Raw genomic sequence first — 21,316 nt, 5'->3', positions numbered from 1 at the left:
GGTAGATAAGCTCATTTGGACTCTGCTTAGTTAATTAAGGTGATTGTAAACAAAAGATGTACAATTCAAAGTCAAGCCGAATTTCACATGGATGATGGAGGTGATAATAGCTTAATTCCTGCTTGATCTTTCCTGTCTTTGCTCTGGCTAGCATACACTGACCTTGTCCACAATCGGATGACCTCCCTATTTTACTCCCCTGTTTTGAAAGCTGCTCTTGCCATAGCTAGCCCTGAGGGGGTATCTGGGAGACCACTGATCCACTGACCCATGTCTAGGCTGGATTTTTAGTCTGATCTACTGGGCCTCTGACAAGGTTACATGTTGGACTTACTGAACATAAAAGCCAAAGAGCCTGCATTTTTCTGCTTCTTAAGTGACATGCACATTGTAAAATGTAGGAAGAAAATTAGTTTTATTTTATCAATTTCCTGTGAAATTCATTTCCTAATTAATTTAATTTATGCATTTTTAAAATGACCAAATTCTTTCTAAAATATCCCCCCTTTTTTTAGTTTGTAAATTTTGCTGGAATTTCTTAAAACTGAATTTAAATATTTACATATTTAAGAAATGACATAAAAACATACAAATAATGTAATTTGACATTTTTCAACATAATAAAGGAGTAGGTTTTTAAAACACTTATTGTCTGTTATTTTAAGGAAAAATCCATTATTTCCCTTAAAAATCTTAAGACAACATTATTGGTATATATAGTCTTATAAGTATTCAAAGCTTATATATTTAATTTTTAAATTGTGTATTTGCATTTAGAAGCATGTCACAAAATGTTTCTTATGTGTAGTGATTAAAGTTTGGACAAGATCTAATAGTACTATCTTATCTGGATAGATTAAAAGAAAGAAAAATATTTTCCACTTGTGCTTAATTTATTCATTCCACCATTTCTTCTTCCACACAATAAGACACTATCACTTTTTTGTGTGTGATTAACTATTTATTGTTCTATAATAACTGACATTCTCTTTCTCTTTTTTTTTTTTAATGTAGGAATTGATCCCTGAATTTTATTATCTCCCTGAAATGTTTGTCAACTTCAATAATTATAATCTTGGAGTGATGGATGATGGGACAGTGGTGTCTGATGTTGAACTTCCTCCATGGGCCAAAAGTTCAGAAGAATTCGTTCGCATAAACAGATTGGTAAGATAGCAATCATGACTTTGTCTGTCAAAGGCCAATAATCTTAAGCCATCTTTCATGTGAGGTATAAAAAATTAACCCAGGGTCCTTTTGTACAAAGCTGAATTTGCTATAGATTACAGAGTGAAATACCATTCTTTGACACTCTACTTTGTTTATATTAGCTTATTCTTTTCATCTGTGTGTGATAACTAAGAGTTATTCATGCTCCTAGAATAATGAGGTTGTTACTTTTTGAAAATATATTTTTCCTACCAAAAATGCAGGTTTTTAAAAATTTACAAATTACAAATATAGTACTACTATCTTTGCTTTAAGTTGAGGAATCTGTACATTTTTGATATGTGAAACATAATTTCAGATTATTTCCCATATTTTATTTTTTGAAAATATTTTTATAATATTTAAATATGTGAAATCATTTACTACAACTTAAGGTGCTCAGGTGATATATGATGATAAGTATCCTATCCCCAGTTATTTAGCATTTATGCTGATTCTAACTTTAATAAAGAATATCTACTTAATGTCCTTTTCAACTTCTGATAGAAATTTCACAACAGTAAACTAGGTTTTTATTCCTTATATTTAGTTCAGGTTCTCTTAATAGTGTTTTTTGTAATTATAATATTAGAAGTCCAAACTAGCTGCTGTAGCTTTCTGTTTGTTATTGAATAACAGAATATTGAAATTTAGTTGTCTAAATAATGCCTTAATTTAAAAAAATTAAACCCTCCTCATTTCTTACAGCTCTATTTTTATTTCCCCTGAATGCTTATTTCAGTCTTGCCATTCCTAAAAGTTGTACAATGTAGCATATGTAAAATGCCAGTTTTTACTAAATATTTCAAAAGATGCTCACTATATCATTGTATTTAAATCTAGTCTTCAAAATATAGCTTTGCAATGGAGAAGAAATTTTGTACTTTTGAAATGTGTTAGTGGTTTCTTTAAAGGAAAAGTAGAGATAGGAGAGTTGACTTGGTGTTTTCATTCTTCTCTACTCCCTCTCTTGAGGGAACCCTTAAAGAAAAATTAATAATTGTGATCACAGCCATGTAATTAATGAAACATGGGGTTTAAAGTCAATTTGAAGTCTAAAGGGAACCAACTCTTTAAATCAGATGAGCATATGTAGTATTGCTAAAGATGCTAGCGGGGGTGGGGAGGGTGTATGTTGTAGTGAAGTATTCTTTTTGGCTTTACAGTGAACCTTGGCTGATAGTCATGTTTTAAAGATTTCATCTCTTATCAGTGTTTTAATTTGACAACTTGAAGGATTTAGTAGTTCATCTTGTGAGCTGGTCCTCCTCCTCACTCCCCCTACCCCCATCCTTATGCCATATTCTCCTGAAAATGGAGAACTAGTAGGGGATATTATAAAGTGGCAACTTACCAACCAATGCAGACCAATTCAGATGTTTGTTGAGAGCCTGTATTTTTATGAAATTGTCAGTTGTAGTATTCTGTAATATTCAAATGCTTCTGAATTTTGTTATGATTTTTAAAAATCTGAAGTGCTTGCTTGGTTTTTATTTTGTTTCCTTCTGTCACTTCCAGAGATGTTGTAATTTGTTCTATGATTTTCCCCCCTATGGTATAAGGGCATTAGATATCAGTAGTAAGTCAAGTGCAAAAGCAATTTTCTTTTGGAACTAGATGAGTTTTACAACACTAGTAATTTTTTGTCTCTGAAATTACTTTGTTGATTCTACAACAAAATTTGGAAGTCCAGAAAATATGATATAGAATAATTCAGGTTGATTAATTTTATGTTTTCTTTTTAACCTCCTCGGACAGACTAAATAATTAGTATCGTATTTTATGTATCTGTTAACATGTTATCACAAGAGGTATTTTTTTCCCTTTTTTGCTTTTTTGGTTTGCCTCTTCAAGTCTACAGATTTTATGCAATGATTGTAGCTCATGAAATGCATACTACTTTGATCTGTGACCTTTTTGTGGTGCTAATCGGGTTCCTGATATCATTATACCTTGCTCATTAATCATATTTCCTGCAGCCCGTCAGGCAACCAGACAGCCCAAGTCCCTGTTTTCAGCCCTCTGTTGGCAGGTTTCTGCTTTTCCAGATTATTACAGTGCGATACTTTGGCTTCTCATAACCAGAGCCACATCAAGCTGTGTGCTACAATTAAAGTCAGATGGTCCTCAGGTTGAACAGGGATATAGTGTTGCAGCTGTCTGTCTTCCTGGAACAGACCAGCACTAGGAACAGATGATATATAGGACAGTGAAAAATAACAGATTGTACAGTACCAGGTTAGTAGCAGGGGATCAGAACATTAATTAATGGACATACTTATTTTAAATTGATACACAGCTCATAATTTTAAAATACTGTGGCTCACAAATGTTAATTCAAGAAGATAGAATAATTTTTAAAGATATGTGACTGTATTTTGATTGATACTGTGTTGGGAATTCTTATTTTGCTTATTTTTAGTAAAGGATTTTTAGTAAAGAAGTAGTAATTCTGTGGTGAAAGAGCTGATATAATCATTATAGGAGGGTGGTATTTTGCTAGTACTTACCTAAACATTTTCATTTTGGAAGAAATACAGTATTGGGATTTTGGCCAAAGACCCAGATACAGATATTCTGCATGATTTGAAAGTAAAAACTAAAAGATAGATTTTTTTCTTTCATAGGAATTCCCATTTTTCAGGGTATTTGTAATAAAAGTGAAATTGAATGTGATTCTCCATTTTGGCTTGGGTGTAGACTGAAGGTCTTTGATTCCAAATACTACAGAGAAAACAAATGAGCAATAGAATTTGTGAAAAAATGTGAAATTCCTTAATTCATCACTCTTAGTTTAAGCAACTATAGACTGTTAATTCTTTATATAGAGAATCCCTGCATAATTTCAAGAGATAAATTTTATTTAGAAAGCCAGACTAGGGAATAATTCTTTACAAAGATTTTATAACCTGAGATTTTTAAATATTTTGATAAATGCACTAGAATTTAATTTTTTTCTTTATGATTATGTGTCTTTTTTATGATTTAAAAACCATTCTTCTAAAAGAATCCACTGGTTGATCCAAACTGCCAGTGATAATGCTATGGAAATTTTTAAAGAACTCATATTTTAGAGTATTTTCTAAAAATACGCTTTATTTAGGTAAAAATAAGTGAAACTTCAGTCAAACTGATTAAATTAAAATAAAAAGTAATGTTTCACTTAAAGAAACTTGTCTTCTTTCATACCTTGCTCCTCAGTTTTCTCTGTAATGAAAAGAATTGCCCCCAAAATGAACTGTAATGAAAGGCAGAAATGCTAAGAGTTTTTATTAGCATTTGGTTAAGAAGATAGAATATTTTGGATATGAGGATCTAGATGTACTAGGAGTGGTTTTAGGGAGAAGAAAAACTTCTGACGAGAATGTCAGGAACTTCAGTCAACTTAAGTGGTCTTTTGATGCCAGAGGTCAAAGTTTTGAAGAAAGAAAGTTTTAGAGGCCCTGTATGTTAGAAAGTGAAGAAAAGAGGGAGAAGGTGACAGGTTACAGGCCAGTTGATCAAAATTGGATCAAAGGAATGGTAATCAAAATTTTGTTTGCCTAAAACAGAGACTATTTGGAACAGTCTTCTTCCTTAAGTAGCATTATTGGCAGTATTTCTTTGGCAAAGGTTAGGAGTTAATAGCTGAATTAAGATTTGGGTGATCATAGTTTTAACATAAAACCTAGAAAGAAGTTCATGCTTATTTCAAGGATGAAAAAGGAACTAGGGGGTAAGGACTAAAATGAACTTTACTAGAAAAGATAGTAATCCTAAGAATTAGGGTTAGAACTAAAGGGCCACAGAATAAAACGGGAATGAAATAGGAAAAGTCTAGGATAGATGATTTAATGCTCTAAACTTGTGGCATGTAAATTGAATAGTTTGAGACTATTTTGTTTATTCTTTATAGAATTGGTTCTCTAGATTTATGCATACATACATATGTATGTATGTCTGTGTTCGTGTGTGTGAGTGTTGGAAAAAAAAAGTTGGAGCTTGAGAAAGTTCATATTTCCATGACATACCATTTATGACATAGAATGATATAATGGGACTGGGTTGGGGGAGGGGGGGAGAGGGTAAGAAGGAAGAAGGGCAGGGAAGAACATCATTGAATTTAGAGTCAGAGGGCCTGGATTTAAGCCCTCCTTTTGTCATTGTCAGTAAACTATGGGACCTTGACCAAAAGGGAAGTTTTCTATGTATTAGTATTTAACAAAAAAAAGTATTGTTAATCTAAACAAAACAGAATATTTGTAAGTAATGTTTTAAAACATATTTATAGTATTTTGTCTATAATGACCACTTCAAACATTAGTGCTACTTTTCCTTCTACTTCTTTTGAACTTAATCTGAATGTGCATATAACATTTTACATCTATAACATACCCTTTTCTCTGTTTTAAAAACTGGACAGAAATCTCTTTTCTCTTCCCTCAATCCACCAAAAAAAATTTTTTAAACAAATTTATGTAGTCAATAAGTTATTAAAGATATATTTAGTTTTGTACCCTATTATCTCTCTATAATAATAAATATTATAATATATGTGTGTGTGTATATATATATATATATATATATATTATAATATAACAATAAACATGGATAGCATGTTTCATCATCAGTCCTAAATCATAAATGGTCATTATGTTGATCTTAGTTCTTAGAGTTTTAAAAATTGTTTATACTATTGTTATTATTATTTAAATTATTATGGTTCTACCTTAAAGTCTTTATTTTTTGTTTTTATAATATTGACATCATAGTAAAAATTGTTCTTTGTATATTTCTGTATGTTCTTGAAATCATTATTTCTTCATTCTAGAGCAGTAATACTCTTATCACATTCCTATACTACAACTTATTGAGCCATTCCTCAATTTGGGGGCATCCCTTTAGCTTTAAACTGTGTTCATCCCCAAAATATAATAGTGTATTTAATTTTGGAAAGAACCTTCATAATTAGATGGCTAATTAATTTCACCTCAATTCTATAGTTCTATATTGTGGCACTTGGGATACAAAAAAAAAAAAAAAAAGGTTTCCCTATTCTAAAGGAGCTTTTATTAGGATAGGGATAAACTATGTAAATAACTAGCTAAGTAATGAGTGAGTATAATAAGTGAAAGTGATAATGTGAGTGTATAGTTGCCTAATTTGTATTTAGGGATTTGGGAGAGGAAAGAGAGGGAGAGGGAAAGAGAGTGCAGGATAATCTCTAAGGGAAAATTATAGCAACTGGAATAATCAGGAAAAGCATTCTCTAGGTAGGTGAGGGTGAAGGTAGGACTTGAGATGAGAGTTGAAGGAAGCAGGGAAAACTGAGAAAGGGAGCTTTGCAGTCTTGGGTGAAGCCCATGTACAGCCATGAAGAAAGAAGATGGAGTTGAGTCTTCTGAGGAACAGCAAGTAGGCTAGGCTAACATGACTGGAGTGAAGAAAATATGACATAATTAAGCTGGAAGAAGCCTGGAGATGTAAGGATGGTCCAGGTCATGAAGAGCTTTACAAACCAAAAGAGTTTATATTTGATGCTGGAAGCAAAAAGGAGCCAGTGGAGTTTACTGAATAGGTGGGTGCCCTAGTAAGATCTATCCTATAGAAAAGGAAAAGAAGTGTGGGGGTAAATCAAGTTGTCATAAGCTTTAGCCACAGAATTATGGGAAAGGCCTTGAGTGATAATGGCATCTTCAAAGGAGAAAATCCTTTAAAAGCTAAATATATTTAGCAATTAGTAGATATTGTCAAAGTATCCATTATAATGGTTGATGTTTTAGAAACTTTTTAAAAAATATTTCTTCACCTAAAAGATACTCCTAAAAGTTGAAAACACATATATGAAAGGGAAGTATTACAGGCTAGTGAGTTTACTATGTGAAATTTAATTGAAAAATGGTTCATTGCTTTTTGTATATTTGGGGAAATAAGATGCTAATATATCAAACTACTGGCAGCCCTTAAATCCACAAATTTAACTTCTTTGGAGTACATCTGGAAATGTTGTTTTCTTTAAGTAAGAGATGTATAGCTGCTTTATGCAAAACAGTATTTTTGTGCTATTTTTTCAAAAAAGAATATGAATGTATGAAAATTAACTTGTGATAGTGTAACAAAACCCAAGGAACTAAAATTGAATATGTCTTTTGCTCCCATTTTATAGACTTGATCAAATCAAAATTTGATGTAGTGAGAAATTGCTTGCCTTTTGACTTTTGGTGTGTCAATGTTCATCTATTAAAGAATTTTGCTTAATCTAGTTATTCTATGCTGTGCCTCTTTAGCTTCTCTTTCTTCTACCTTAAATGTCAGTCTGTACCACTTGTGAGTACAGTCTATACCACTTATGAGTATAGATTCTTATAATAAGAGATATATTATTTTCTTTTCTGATAAGGAATATAAATGATAAAATCTTGATAGACTTTTTTGTTTCTGTTTTAAGCTTTTTTCTTTTGAGCTGTATTTTAATTTCATTGTTATTTAAAATTTTATTCATCTTTGTAATAATCAATAATTTATTAAATACTAATGTTATACCAGCACTGTTGTGAGTGGTGGAAAAACAAGGGCAAAAATGAAATGGGTCTTGTCCTGGATGAATTTCCATTCTTTTAGGGGAATACTTAGCAGATAAATGCCATGTAATTTTAGACAGGAAGCACTAGCATCTGATTGGATCAGCAAATAACTTCATGTAAAAGGCATTGGAACTGAGGTTTGAGGAAAACTCAAGCTTCTAAGAGTTGTATATTCCTACAATATTAAAATACCTTGAACCAATTATTATATGCTATAAAGGTTTAATTAGATTTTTATTTAATCTCTGATATTTAATTTTGGTTTATGTGATTCACTTTCTCTTTCATGTTGGGCTTTTTGCCTACACCTCTTCCTTTGTTCTGGCTCCTTCCCCCAAATAAATTTCATTTGAGAGCTTTCATTAATTTTAGTTTAGTTGAGATTTTACTATGCTATTTTTTTATTGTTGCATATTTCAATAAAGGTTTATACCATATATTTTCTCTATGTATGTATTAATGAAATAAAGTTCCTTTTTTTGGATAATTTTTTCCCTCAAGAACTGTATTGATTGTGTTTTTTATTATTTTTTAAAACATAAGATCTTTGGGGAATTATGTCAGCTGCCACATTGAAAATGAAAAAATAATATATTAGTCAATTAACAAATGTCAGAATTTCCTTTAAATGTTGTTTTTAAGTATTGTTTAAGTTTAAGCTTAAGAACTTAAACTTAAGTTAAGTTTAAGAACAGTTTAAGCTGTTCCCCAGCTTCTTGCCCTCATGGAAAAGCTCCAGAGAAAAAGGTCATGGATGATAAGAATAATTCTGTCTCATGATTATTTTTTTATTATTATTATAGTTCTTTATTTACAAGATATATGCATGGGTAATTTTTCAGCATTGACAACTACAAAACCTTTTGTTCCAACTTTTCCCCTCCTTTCCCCCCCTCAGATGGCAGGTTGACCAATACATGTTAAATATGTTAAAGTATAAGTTAAATACAATACATGTATAAATGTCCAAACAGTTATTTTGCTGCGCAAAAAGAATCAGACCTTGAAACAGTGTACAATCAAGCCATGAAGGAAATCAAAAATGCAGGATAAAAATCGAGGGATTGGGAACTCTATGTAGTGGTTCATGATTATTTGTTAAAGTGTTCTTGGATTCTAGGTGTTTTGCCTTGACAGGATCACAGGAACATTATTTTTTTTAAGATTCAATTTTATTTTTTTTCAAGTAATAGAAATCTATTTTCTCCCTCTGTTCTCTCCCTAACCCATTTAAAAAGAAAAACTCTCAGTCCATCACTTCTCTTGTCAGGAAGTGGAAAGCATGCTTCATCTTAGGTCCTTTGGAATCATGATTAGTTATCACATTGATGAGATTATTAGTTTTTTGCATTTGTTTCTCTTTACCGTGTTATTATGTAATTATTCTGCAGGCTCTATTTCATTCTTCATCATTTCATAGTTTTCTGAGGTTTCTTTGAAACTGTCCTTGTATTATTTCTTACAAGCAAAATAATATTCTACTACATACAGAATTTGTTCAGCTATACCTCAGTTGATGGACACTGTCTTTAGCTTCCAGTTCTTTGCTACCATAATTTTTTTTTTTTAAGAGTTGGTTTGAGCAATGCATACATGTAGGGTCTTTTCCTTATGTTTTGTTCTCATTAGTGGCATAGGCCCATTAATAGCATCACTGCCACCCACTTTAGTAATTTTGGAGGCATTGTTTGAAATTTGATTTTTAGAGTGACTAGACATTCATTTTTAAGGATTATGTCTTAAACCCAAATCACTCAGGCTTTCATTGATTGGCTAACAGTAGGTCTCAGGCCAAGTCCCACTTGGTCATTGTTTGGGTCCTAATTGGTTCAGCATAGATGGTAAAAATGTAAATAACAATTGTTTCAGTTTTGGCCAGACATCCTGAGAGTCCTTCTCTCCTAGATTGATTTTTTTTTCACTAAGTCAAAAAAAAGGCCATTCTCTGCCTCCTCTCTTACTTAGTCTTAATCACTACTTGGACTTTACCTCAGTCAAAAACTGAGACCTGTTAAAGAACTTAGGTTTAAAAGGCCAAGGTCTCCCACTGCATCTAAGACCATCTCCAGTCCTCTTAATCTGTATTTTGCTCCTAGACTCTGATGAGTCTGGAGAAGAGAAAGTGAGGCTGGTAGCTTTGAACAGCCCTCTCACTTCAGTCTGAGTCATTTGCATGCCATGGTATCGCCTCCCTGATGTCATGATCTTCTTCAATAACAAGGGCAAACAACAATGAATACCTCTTATTCTTGTAGATTTTAATTCACTCCTTATATCTTGGTAAGTTATCATTTACTTTCTAATTTTAATTGGTCTTGTTTGTGCAAAAACTTTATAATGTTATTTAATGAAAGTTAACTACTTTGTTTTCTGTGATCCTTTTTGTCCTTTGGTCAAGAACTTTTTCTTTATCCATTTTTGATTCTCTAATTTGTTTGAGATGTCCCTCTTTTGATCTGAGTATCCATTTGGAGTTTAACTTTATATACGATCTGAGAAGTTGGTCTGTTCCTAATTTTTGCCAGACTGCTTTCCAGGTCCTAAACAGTTTTTCTTTTAGAGTTCTTATGCCAGAACTTGGGGTCTTTGGAATTATCAAATACTTGGTAACTTGGTTACTATGATTATTTTCTTCTGTATTTTTGTGTACCTAATCTTTTTCATTATCAACCTTTCTATTTGTTAACTAGTATCAAATTGTTCTGTGATCACTTCTTTGTAATATAGTTTGAGATCTGGTTCTTCCAAGCCTCCTTTCTTCCCACCTGTTTCATTATTTTCCTTGAGAGCTTGACCTTTTGTTCCTTTAAATGAATTTCAACTTTTTTCTAGTTCTATGAAGTAAGTCTTTGGTAGTTTGGTATAACACTGGACAAATTAATAAATTTGGATAATTTTATATTTTTATTTGACTCTGCCTAAATATGAGCAACTAATATTTCCCCCAGTTATTTAGATAAGTGTTTGTGTGAAATGTTTTCTTGTAGTTCTTGATCTTATAAACATTTAATTATTCTTTCACCAACTAAAAAATAATTCTCCCATAGGATACTGACCTTTATTGTTACAAATACTGTTGATATACATGTGAACATAGTTATTCTTCTATTGTTTTAGAGAAATGATTAGAATCTTAATTCAGTTCCCCCATTTCTTCTAACATCAAAATAAGTATGGTGCCCCTTTTTATTAGTGATTTATTCAGTATTTTATCAGAAATAAACAGAAGGTTTACAAAATGCTCTTCATACATTATCATATTTGACCCTATAAAGTAGCAGCTTTATAAAAGTCCTGTGGGTATTCTCCATTATTCTCTTCATTTCTACAGATTAGCCCCTGATGATCAGCAATTCACAAAGACACCTACTAAGACATTAGAAAATTATGCGCAGGTGAATTTCAATATTGATGAAATCCCAGACTCAGTAGTATTGCTGTGCTTTTCATATGATGTACAGAAAGTCTTCTGCCCAGTGAGAAACATGTGAATCATCATTTCCTTATATCACTTAGAGAAATGCCGTGTTTTTAATTATTTTCACTTGTAGCTCATGTATTGTAGGAAATTGTCAAAATCAAATAAACACTGTTGCCTGTTTAAGTAGTCATAGTGTTTGCCTCTTTTATACCAGTAGCTCTCAGTTCTTATATTATCGTCCTTATTAAAAAAATGTTGAAGTTGGAAAACATATCATAGAACAAGAGGAGAAGAGATTTTCCTTCTGCCTCTGCCACTAGCTAATTTTTTCATCTCAAGTAATTAAATGTCAGTCTTCTTCTTGGTCTCTGTTTCCTCATCCCTAAAAGAAGGAGATTTTGGACTAGTCTCTGATATGGCTTCTAGTTTTAACATTCTGTGATCAAGTGGAAAAGAGTTCATCCTATTTAAAGTTAGAGCTAGTTGTGATGAAATTAGGTGACTCAGTATATGGGTTCTCTAGACATGGGCTTTTTGGTCCTGGATTAATTTTCTATTGTCACCAACTAAAGTTAGAGAAAGAAATTGATTTCTCTTCTAGAAGCTATTAACTTAATAATCTTTATCTATTTTCTTTTCTGCCTGAATAACTCTTTCCTGTCATGACCACTGTAAATACCACACACACAGTTAATTGACATTCATTCAACCAATATTTATTCAGTTCAGTGCAATGCACACTTATTAGGCCTATGTACCTATGTACAAAGTAGGGAATTAGAGAAGCAAAACCGAAATCAAAAAACAAATACAATTCCTGTCCTCAAAGAGCTATTGAGGAGACATAACAGGCATGCCATTAAATATAAAGAAATGTAATTTGAAGAGGAGGGGAACAAAAGGCTGAATGGCATCGTTTCAAAGATGTTAATAAAAGATTCTTACATGAAGTGAGAAGTGAGAGGTTAGACCTCAAAGGTGCAATCCCAACTCTTAAGATTCTTATTTATATATTCTTTAATTTAGGTTAGAAGATACTGGAAAAGACAACATAAAGAGACCCCAGCAAAGCATATATGTATTTTCATATAGCTGAGATTGCAGGTGAATTTGAGAATAAAGTTAACATCTGGAAAAATGAGAAGACACAGTAAAAGAAAACTCACCTCCTGGTCTCTAGTTTCAGAAGGAACTCTATTTATGCATGACAAAAGCCTTTCTCCACATGAGAAGTTTCCCACTTGACCTGTCTCTTCTAGGGTGATAAGTGGAGAATGGGAGCTTCTGTACTTTTAGTTTCATCTCCTAGGTAGAGTTCCCACTTCCTACCAGATTACTTGAAAGTGTATTTGATCTGCTCCTATGGGTTGTATAAATCCTGCTGAACCAAACAATTATCCCCCATTTCCTTCTCATACCTAACAATGCTGTGATATATTCCCTTTCTATCCCTGTAGCAATTTGGGTGCCACCATTAGATATTTAGGGTGCTCTTCAGATTTTTCGAGGGTTCTAATGTTATACACCCTAAATATGCCCCTTTTTTATTCCACCAGTTTGCCGTTTTGTGGAGGGGTACCTACGGCCTGCATTGTATTGCACTAAATCCAGGGAAAGAGAAAAGTGGTCATTTACGTTGATAGATAGCTTGAAAAAAAAAATAAAGATCCTCTCATTGACCCTTTCAATGGTTCTGATATTAATGATGTTAATATTTTATTGGAAGGAAAATGAAGCTCAAGAGAAGAAGTGACTTTGCATTATAGTCATAGTCTCAGAAGCAAGAGTTTAAACCGGGGGTCCTCCTGACTCTGAGCTTCTTCCCCATCTCTTCATCCAGGCTACTTCTCAGATAGAGGGTCCTTTCCTCAAGGCATTTTCAACATGATAGAGGTTAGAGTAACCCAATCCTACAGTTAGGAAGATCTGAGTTCAAGTGCCACTTCTGAAACCACTGGCTTTATTGCCCTGGGCAGGGTCTTCCATTGCCCTCAGAAACTATGAATATAAATTATAGAACACACTGATCTGCTTTCCAAGACAACTTTTCTTTATCATTTGTGTCCCCTATACTAATGAAATCACAGTTCCAGTTAAAATACATATGTATATGTGTATGCAAAATAATAGATTATGTTAAATGTTTAAGAGGAATGTAAAGTGTATGAAACAGATGAGGGAATGATTGTTCTCAATGAACTAGATTTGGCTGGAAAATATAGAGGACCTGAGATCCAATCATCTATGAAAAGGCAATAAAGCTATTTTAGAGCTAGATTGTAAAATATTTTAACTTTCTAGCTAAGAAATTCGTACTTCTTTCATAATATAATTGAATAATTCAGTAACATAAGTAGATCTGAATGCATTAGGAAAGCTGATTCATTCAACAAATAGTTATTAGACATCCACTGTGTGCCAGTAATTTTACTAGGTGCTAGGCTACAAAGACAAAAACAAAAGCAGCCCTTGACCTCAGAAAGCTTATATTCTGTTGTGTACAGAGATAAATAAATATAAACTGTATACAAATTAATATAGGAGAACCCTGATGCTTACCAGAAATTACAAAAGGTCTTGTGTAGCAGGTAAGCGCTTGATTTGCAATTAGCCTTTGCTAATCAATCATTTTTTGATGGCGTAGGTGGGAAAGGAAGCAAATCAGAGACATACTGCGGATAGACTGGAGTCTTTTTATAAGTAAGGATGAAGAACTTTAGGAAATCCTCAATTAGCTAAATGATGGTTCAGGAAACAGAATTCAGTCCAACTTGGATGGGTCTTAGAGAGCTTGAAGTTAGGTAGTAGTGCAATTCACTTCACAGGACATTCTACAGCCAGGTTTTTAAGTTTTCAGACATTCAGACATTGGTTAATCATGGATCATGTTAAGCCCTGGAGGTACAAAAAGACAATAGTAAGACCTTCCTCGGATGAGCTTCATGAGAGGAGTATTTTTTATATGTAGAGATATTATGGAGGAGTAATGACACCTACCTAGAGCCCATAGGTGACACTTAAAGTGGATAATGGGGAACTGCTTCAGGGAGAAGTGTGAGGATGTTTGAGGCCTTAGAAACACAAGCGTAGCAGCTTTACTTAGGGTCTCCTTGCGCTCAGCACTCTGGGGAGAGCATGACAGTTTGTAAAGGGACCCTAGCCTATGATGTTTGAGTTAAAAACATCCTAATAGCTTCTCAGCATCCCTTAGTTCCAAAGATTGTTTTACAACCAAAGCACCTTCAATATTCCTCAACTCCCAGAGAATTGTAGAAAATGTTTGCGATTGTTATTACTATATCTATAAAGTAAATATCATCTTGTAAAAGCCAGTAATGCCAAATGATTACATGGAACTGGGCTCTAAATTGTGAGGGACATTGGCAGAGGAAAGAGATACTCCTGAGGGTACCCTCGAATTCTGAGGGGCAGGTGCAGCTTCTTGATCCTTAGAGAAGGGATAGAGCATATGTGATACCTCCAATCAGGACAGATTTCCTATAGGAGGGGATGCTTAAACTGAATCTTCAAGCTAAAGATTCTAGGAGACAGAGGTGAGGCAGGATTTTAGACATGGGGGAAAGCCACATAATGGAGGTAGGATGCAGTGTCCTGTGGGAAGAGCGAGCTATAAGAAGGCCTGTTTGCACTAGAATGTAAAAAGGGAATGATGTGTAAAAAAGAGGAAAAGGTAAATTTAGGTCAGGTTGGGAAGGGCTGCAAATGCTAAACAAAGGAATTTATTTCTTATTTTACAGGTTATAAAGAGCTTTTAGAATTTATTGATTAGGAAAATGATGTGGTCAGCTCCGACTTTATCAAAATCATGTTCATTTCTGATGCTAAAGAGGACTAAGGACCATTTCTAATCTTTCAGCAAACAGTTGTGGGTTTTAAGCAAATATTTGAACTAACATTACATGTAAATGCCTCCCTCTCTTTATATGTTCGTTATCCTGCTGATGAGGGGCACTTCTTCCCACCCCAAAATTATACAACTAGGTTTGTTTAGGAAATATTGGAATGGAAATCAATTAGAGGGATGGAACCATTTAAGAAGTTATGTTAAAATAAGAAATAATGAGGGTCAGAACTAAAATAGTGACATTCACTCGGAATAGTTAGGAAAGGATTCATGTAAGAGAAAATAAAGTTAAAATCAACAGAACTAACAAATATGACTTCGGCATATTGACAGGGAGGAGAATAGTACAACTGGCAAATAAAGAACTCGATAAGAGGACCCAGGTTTAAGAGGCATACTGTTGAACTTAATTTTACATATGCTGAGCCCTAAATATCAATGAGACATCCATGTAGAAATTCATTGGAGATAGTTAGAAATGCCAATCTTAAGCATGGAAGAATAGTCAGTACTAGAGATGTGGAAATCATCTACAATCCATTGACCATTGAAGATGTTCCAGGAATAAATGTGATCACTGAGGATGTGGGAAAAGAATGTCAATGACAGAGCCTTTGAAAACCCCTTTTGAGGAACTGGGCCTTTTTCAGTCTTCCATCTTTCTTGGCCTCTTTTCAATATCTGGCTTTTTTAATCACCGCATCCTCTTCTCTTCTCTGGATTTCTCAACGCTGTTCTATCATGGTTCTCCTATTAGCTTGATGATTCTCAATGTCCTTTGTAGGTTCACAATCTACATCTTACCTTCCTTATTTTATGAAGAAAGGTTTAAGGGTTTTAATGTACTTCCGATTCAATATGAATTAATCATGGGAAATGGCCACCAAAAATAAAATCTGAATTTACAGTTATAGAAGTAGGGAATGATAATTCATTTATATTTCTATTCTATTTGTATCATATCTGGAATGTGGTATTCGGTTCCATACTCCACATTTTCAGAATGTCATTAATAATCTAGTGAGTGTCTAGAGTCAAGTTTGCTGAAATCATTTCCTATGAGGATGAGTTGAAGTGCCTATGGATGGTTAGTTTGAAGAGAAGACAGGGGGAGGAGGGAACATGACAGCTACCTTCACATATTTGAAAGACTGTCACATAGAAGCAGCATAGATTAAACTTGTTCTGCTTTGACCCCAGATCAAAGCTTCTTAAAGTGTAGGTCACCACCCTATATGGGGTCACATAACAATGTGTGGGTCATGAAAAATTTGGCCCCAGTAAAAGGTATCAAATATTCTGCTAAGATTTAATTCTTTAAAAATGAGCTCATCCATGAGCATATTTTTAATAAGTGGTAAAATTACCCATATATCAAAAAATTGTTTTGAAATAAATTTCTTTATGATTTATTATCAGTAAATGTTTGTATATCTCTATTTATATACCTATATACCTGCATTCATCTAAAAATTTCTGGGGTAAAAAGGAATTGAGTGGAAAAAGTTTAAGAAATCCCACTCTCAATGATGGTGTTAAGATCAGAAAGTACAAATAGTCAACAGAATCATTTAGGCTTGATAAAAGGAAAAACTTCACAATTAAACCATTCCAAACTGGAATAGATGTGAGGTATTTTTCCCTTTCCTGAGTCTCCAAGCAAAGGTTGAATGACCACTTGTGTATTGTGGAGGACATTCTTCCTCATCTATGGGATAGACTAGGTGACTTGTAGGTCCCATCTGTCTCTGAAATTCTGTGATCTATAACCGATCATTTCCTTTCTCTTTCAGCACAGTTTCTTGTTTGGTTTTTTTTTAATGTGGGGTTAGAGAGGAGTGGGATTTATTAAGTAGTTGCCCTCAGGGTCTCTTGCTGCTTCTACTAAACTGGTTTATGTGCCCTGAGAAAGTAATTACAAGTTTTCTAGTATTCATAAATAAATCTAGGAATAGCACAAATTTGGGGTGGGGTGCAGTTCTGTGTCTTAATCCTATGAATTTTAATACTAATATGGACCTTTATAACTTTATTATGTCTCAGAAAAATTGAAATTAGAAATAAATCATCAATTACAAAATGCAAATAGCACCTTCTCCAGAATAAATAGTAAACTTTATTTTCAAAATTTCTAAAGTTTAACTAAATTGTTTTTTTTTTTTTTGTAATAATATATTTCATGTACAGATACTTGCTTCTGAGTGTATTAAGGTAGATGGAAGCACAACGTGAAAGAGTAATTTATGAGAATTTTAATTCTTGCTTGCTGGCTACTTTGTCCTTTGGTTTTTGCAGCAAATTAAGATTGAAAAGTGTTAAAAGATGATATTTTAAGAATTCCCAAAAGATTATGTGTTTTCTCAAAAGACAAAAAAGAAAACAAATTACAATATTTCTGATACATAGAAGACAGATTAGAATGATAAATGCTATATTAGATACATTGCAATTCAAGCTTTTAATTTATAATGACTAGAACTAAAATAGAAGATAATTTTATTTAAGTTCAGCCCATAATCTCTAAGAAAAATGTAGTCTCAGAAAAATTATATATTTGTTTGGCTATAGTTAAATGCTTTTGATTAATATGTAAAGAAGTTACTGTCTTTTTAATTCTCTTGCCAATTGGGTATTGAGAGGGCTTCAAGTCTTTATTTTTTTCTATACAAGCCCAGATTTTCTTAAGTTTTCAGAGTTAAATCCTTTTTTTCTTTACAACCAATTTGCAGAATAAATTTCTATTTATTGCACTGTGATTATTAGCCCATTGGGTAGCAGAAAGATAGCAAACATTTCCCTGCAGTGTGTTATATCAAATACTTAATTTCTCTTAAGTATCAAGACTGGGTAGAGCCTGCCCGGTTTATCTGAAGCTGCCAATTTTCCTGTGGTTCCTTTATTTCTTTATCCCTTCCCTCCAGCTGCTACTTGCTGCTCTCGCTGTACTTGCCCTCTGGCTCAGGGGATGGAGTACTTGGCTTCCCCTGAGGCTCCTGTTAATGTTTCCTTTTTACTCTGCTGGCTGGGAGTGCACTTGGCATCTTTACCCTCAGACCTCTCCTCCCCCTCTTTTCAGACAGACATCAGGCACTTAAGTAGCACTCTTAGCCTTCACCAGAATCAAGAGTTGCTTTCAAACCTTCATTTCTGGTCTAGTAACTCAGCTTATTATCCCAAGGGAGCCTAGCTAAGCCAATTCTCCTCTCCTACCTTTCTTTTTTTTCTTCCATCCCTTTCCTGAGGGCTCCTTTTTTATTTTCTCTTTTTATCTCAACTTCTCTCCCTCTCTTTTCTTCTACTTCTTTTGGTATTTTAGATACCATTGATTATTATGTAGATGTGTGTAGGGGAAAGCCTTTTAAAAAATAATAAATTTTAAATGCTCTATTTAGACTACAATTAAATCAGGCCTTAGTTATACATATATAGTTTATAATTTTTCTGCTATGATTTTTAAATTTGGCTTTTATTATCTATTGTACAAGTTTGTGCATTGTGATTTTTGCCTCCAGATACAAAACTTTAGATTTGTAAAACCAAATATTAACCAGGTTTTATATAAATCACTAATTTTGATCTGCCTTTAGCAATAAGAAGGGCAAGAAATTCTAACAAACTGCAGCAAATTGAGTAGTGTGTGTGAGGAAGAGCTTTTAAAAATGTTCATTGAATGAATATTTTGAATAAGACAATTTTCTCCTCAAACCTGCAAAATAACCATATATATATATATATTTACATGTATTAGTTTTTCATTTTTCAAGCAATAGTGTGTACACAAATTTCAGAAATTCTTAACATACATTTTGTGACCTAGGGATTAGAAAATAATGTTATCTGCTAATTAGGAGTCATGACTAATGAGTGTATTCTGATGATCTTAGTCATTAAGTGGTCTAAATCTACACTTCTTTTGCTTAGAGGACTTAAAGGACATTTCCAGATGAGTGCATTGGAGAGAAAAATGTATATAGATCCTAATTTATCTGAACTGAATAAATTCTAATTCCTTTATTTTGAGAAAAGTACAAATTTTGTTTTGAAAAATGTTAAACATCCCTTTTTGCAATTTTCTCTAATTTCCTCTTCCATTTCAATCCTATTCCCTTTCAAATGCATTTTTAAACCTCTTCATTTTGAGATCAATAAGCCTAATTTAGGCTTTTCAGTACTATTATTTTCAGTAAGAAGTTATTCCTTAAAAACAGAGGATGTCACATTGGAGATTTAAATTTTTTTTTCAATTATCCATCATTTATTTTTTTCTCCCTTTGACCCACTGAAAAGGACAGTAGAAAAAAGAAACTTACAAATATATCATGTAAACAGAGTTAAGTAAAATAAATTCCAATATTGGCCCTCACTGCAGATTTTTCTAAAGCTAGGGTTCTCCTATAATTAAATGTGGATCTATTTTAATTATTTAAAGAAGCTGAAGTACTCTACATAAACTGTTAGCATATAGGAATCTTTTTTTTTATTTTAATATTTCCCAAAATGTTTTACATATCACTTAGTCCTTTGAATTGTTAAGATTTTCAGATCCCTAACCTATGTTCTTCATGCCATATTTAATCCATTTTTCCCTTCTGTATGTAGGAAGTAGAATAATAATTGCTCATATTTATCTAAAGCTTTATAGTCTTTATGCAAAACTATAAAGAGATAGTATAAAACTATAAAGAGGTAGTAAAGCATTATCATACTAATTTCATTTTTTTCAACAAGTATTAAGAGCCTACTGTTTGCACAACATTGTGCTAAGCACTGGGGAAAATACCAAGTTTAAAGAAAAGGGTAGAGTCCTACCCTCATAAAAATTATAATCTAATAGCACATTATGGCACAAACATAGATAATCGTGAAATGCAAATATATAAGTACTTATAATAGAAGGTTAAGAAATAAAGTGTGCAGGATCTGAGAAAAGAAATTGTTACTTATAGAAGGGGTAGCTTTTAGCAGATAGCATTTAAGGAGAAGGAAAAAGAGGAACAGGAAAACTTTCCAGGCTTTGGAAACAGCTCGGGGCCTGTGGGGAAGGGAGAAGGGTAAGGGAGAAGCAGAACTGGAATGGTAAAGGATGAAATAAGGTAAAGGATTGTATAGTCTATCTGGAGTATCAAGTACATGGAAAGGAATAATATGACATTAACCTTTGATGAATTAGAATGCTAACTTATATAAATTAGAACTCATATAAGTTATAGGAATTCACAGAAGATTTCTATATAGAGGAACAAGATAAATATGCATTTAATATAGAATGAAAAAAAATTTAAGTCTTTGCTATGTATGCTACATACTAGGAATACAAATAGAAAATTTTAAAAGATAAATGAAAAAATAAATGAAAACACATTTGTTAAATGTTTATTAGGACAAAAACATTATGCTAAGCCCCAGAGATATAAATAAGGCAGTCCTTGCTCTCAAGGAATGTATATTTTAAGGAATGCTCATATAAGGAAGATTTCAGTTGCTAGTCAAAGTCCTTAGAGGGACAAAAACAGATGGCAGCTAGTCTTTTAAAATACCCTTTCTACTGATAAAGTCATATCTCTATCTGATGTTAAACCATTTGATAGTACCAAATATGTTGTTGGCTGGATTTTTTTTTCTGAATTTTAAGGACTGTGCATGCATATGTTCTCCATAAAGATTGCTTCCCAGCATAATGGCTGCCAAAGCTGGGTTGTGGAAGGTAGGATCTATAGTCTTGAGAGAGTATGTAGCTGCTTTTCCCAGAGTTTTAGATTTACTTGTTCAGCTATCAATGATTGGCATTGCTGGTGAAAAGTTAGGTAGTCATCTTCTCCACAAGGATTACTCCATTTAGTGATGGTTTGTAGGGTCCTGGCTTAAACTGGGGTCTTTAGGGGTGAAGGGGAGGGCTGCAGGGGGAGGTGTAGGGACTGCTTTTTCCAGTGCTCTTGGGTTTCAGTCTTAGACTATCTTCATTGAGATCTGAAAGAAGTAACAATTGAGGTGGTGACAGTGTTTGACTTGCTGGACACATGCCCTCTCTTCTGTCTTCCTCCAAGTCCCTTGATGCTTCAGATAGGCTAGTTTGTCCAGATGGAGGAAATAACATGTCTAGAAAAATTCAATTTTAAGACTTAATGGAAAGCCCTTCCTAATGAATGCTATATTTTAGGACATAGCAACAAGGTAAACAACCAGATTCTATGGCCTTGGGAAGGGATGATCTAGAAGGATTTGGATGGGTAGGGCTGTTGAGGAAAGGAGCTCTTCTGT

The 21,316-nt window shown here is 33.3% G+C and overlaps 1 protein-coding gene across 4 annotated transcripts in view; it reads left to right on the top strand.

Moving 5' to 3' along the window:
- LRBA (LPS responsive beige-like anchor protein) overlaps positions 1 to 21,316 on the top strand; it is a 742,057-nt gene that overhangs the window by 585,744 nt on the left and 134,997 nt on the right. For all 4 annotated transcript variants that reach the window (XM_074272516.1, XM_074272513.1, XM_074272515.1 and 1 more), the window contains exon 47: positions 1,015 to 1,167. In XM_074272516.1, the coding sequence (XP_074128617.1) occupies positions 1,015 to 1,167 (153 nt within the window). The remainder of the gene's footprint in view (positions 1 to 1,014; positions 1,168 to 21,316) is intronic.

The sequence above is a fragment of the Sminthopsis crassicaudata genome, chromosome 6, assembly GCF_048593235.1.
Source record: "Sminthopsis crassicaudata isolate SCR6 chromosome 6, ASM4859323v1, whole genome shotgun sequence".
Lineage (NCBI taxonomy): Eukaryota > Metazoa > Chordata > Mammalia > Dasyuromorphia > Dasyuridae > Sminthopsis > Sminthopsis crassicaudata.
The sequence above is the reverse complement of the archived record's forward strand: the minus strand, read 5'-3'. Positions and strand labels throughout refer to the sequence as shown.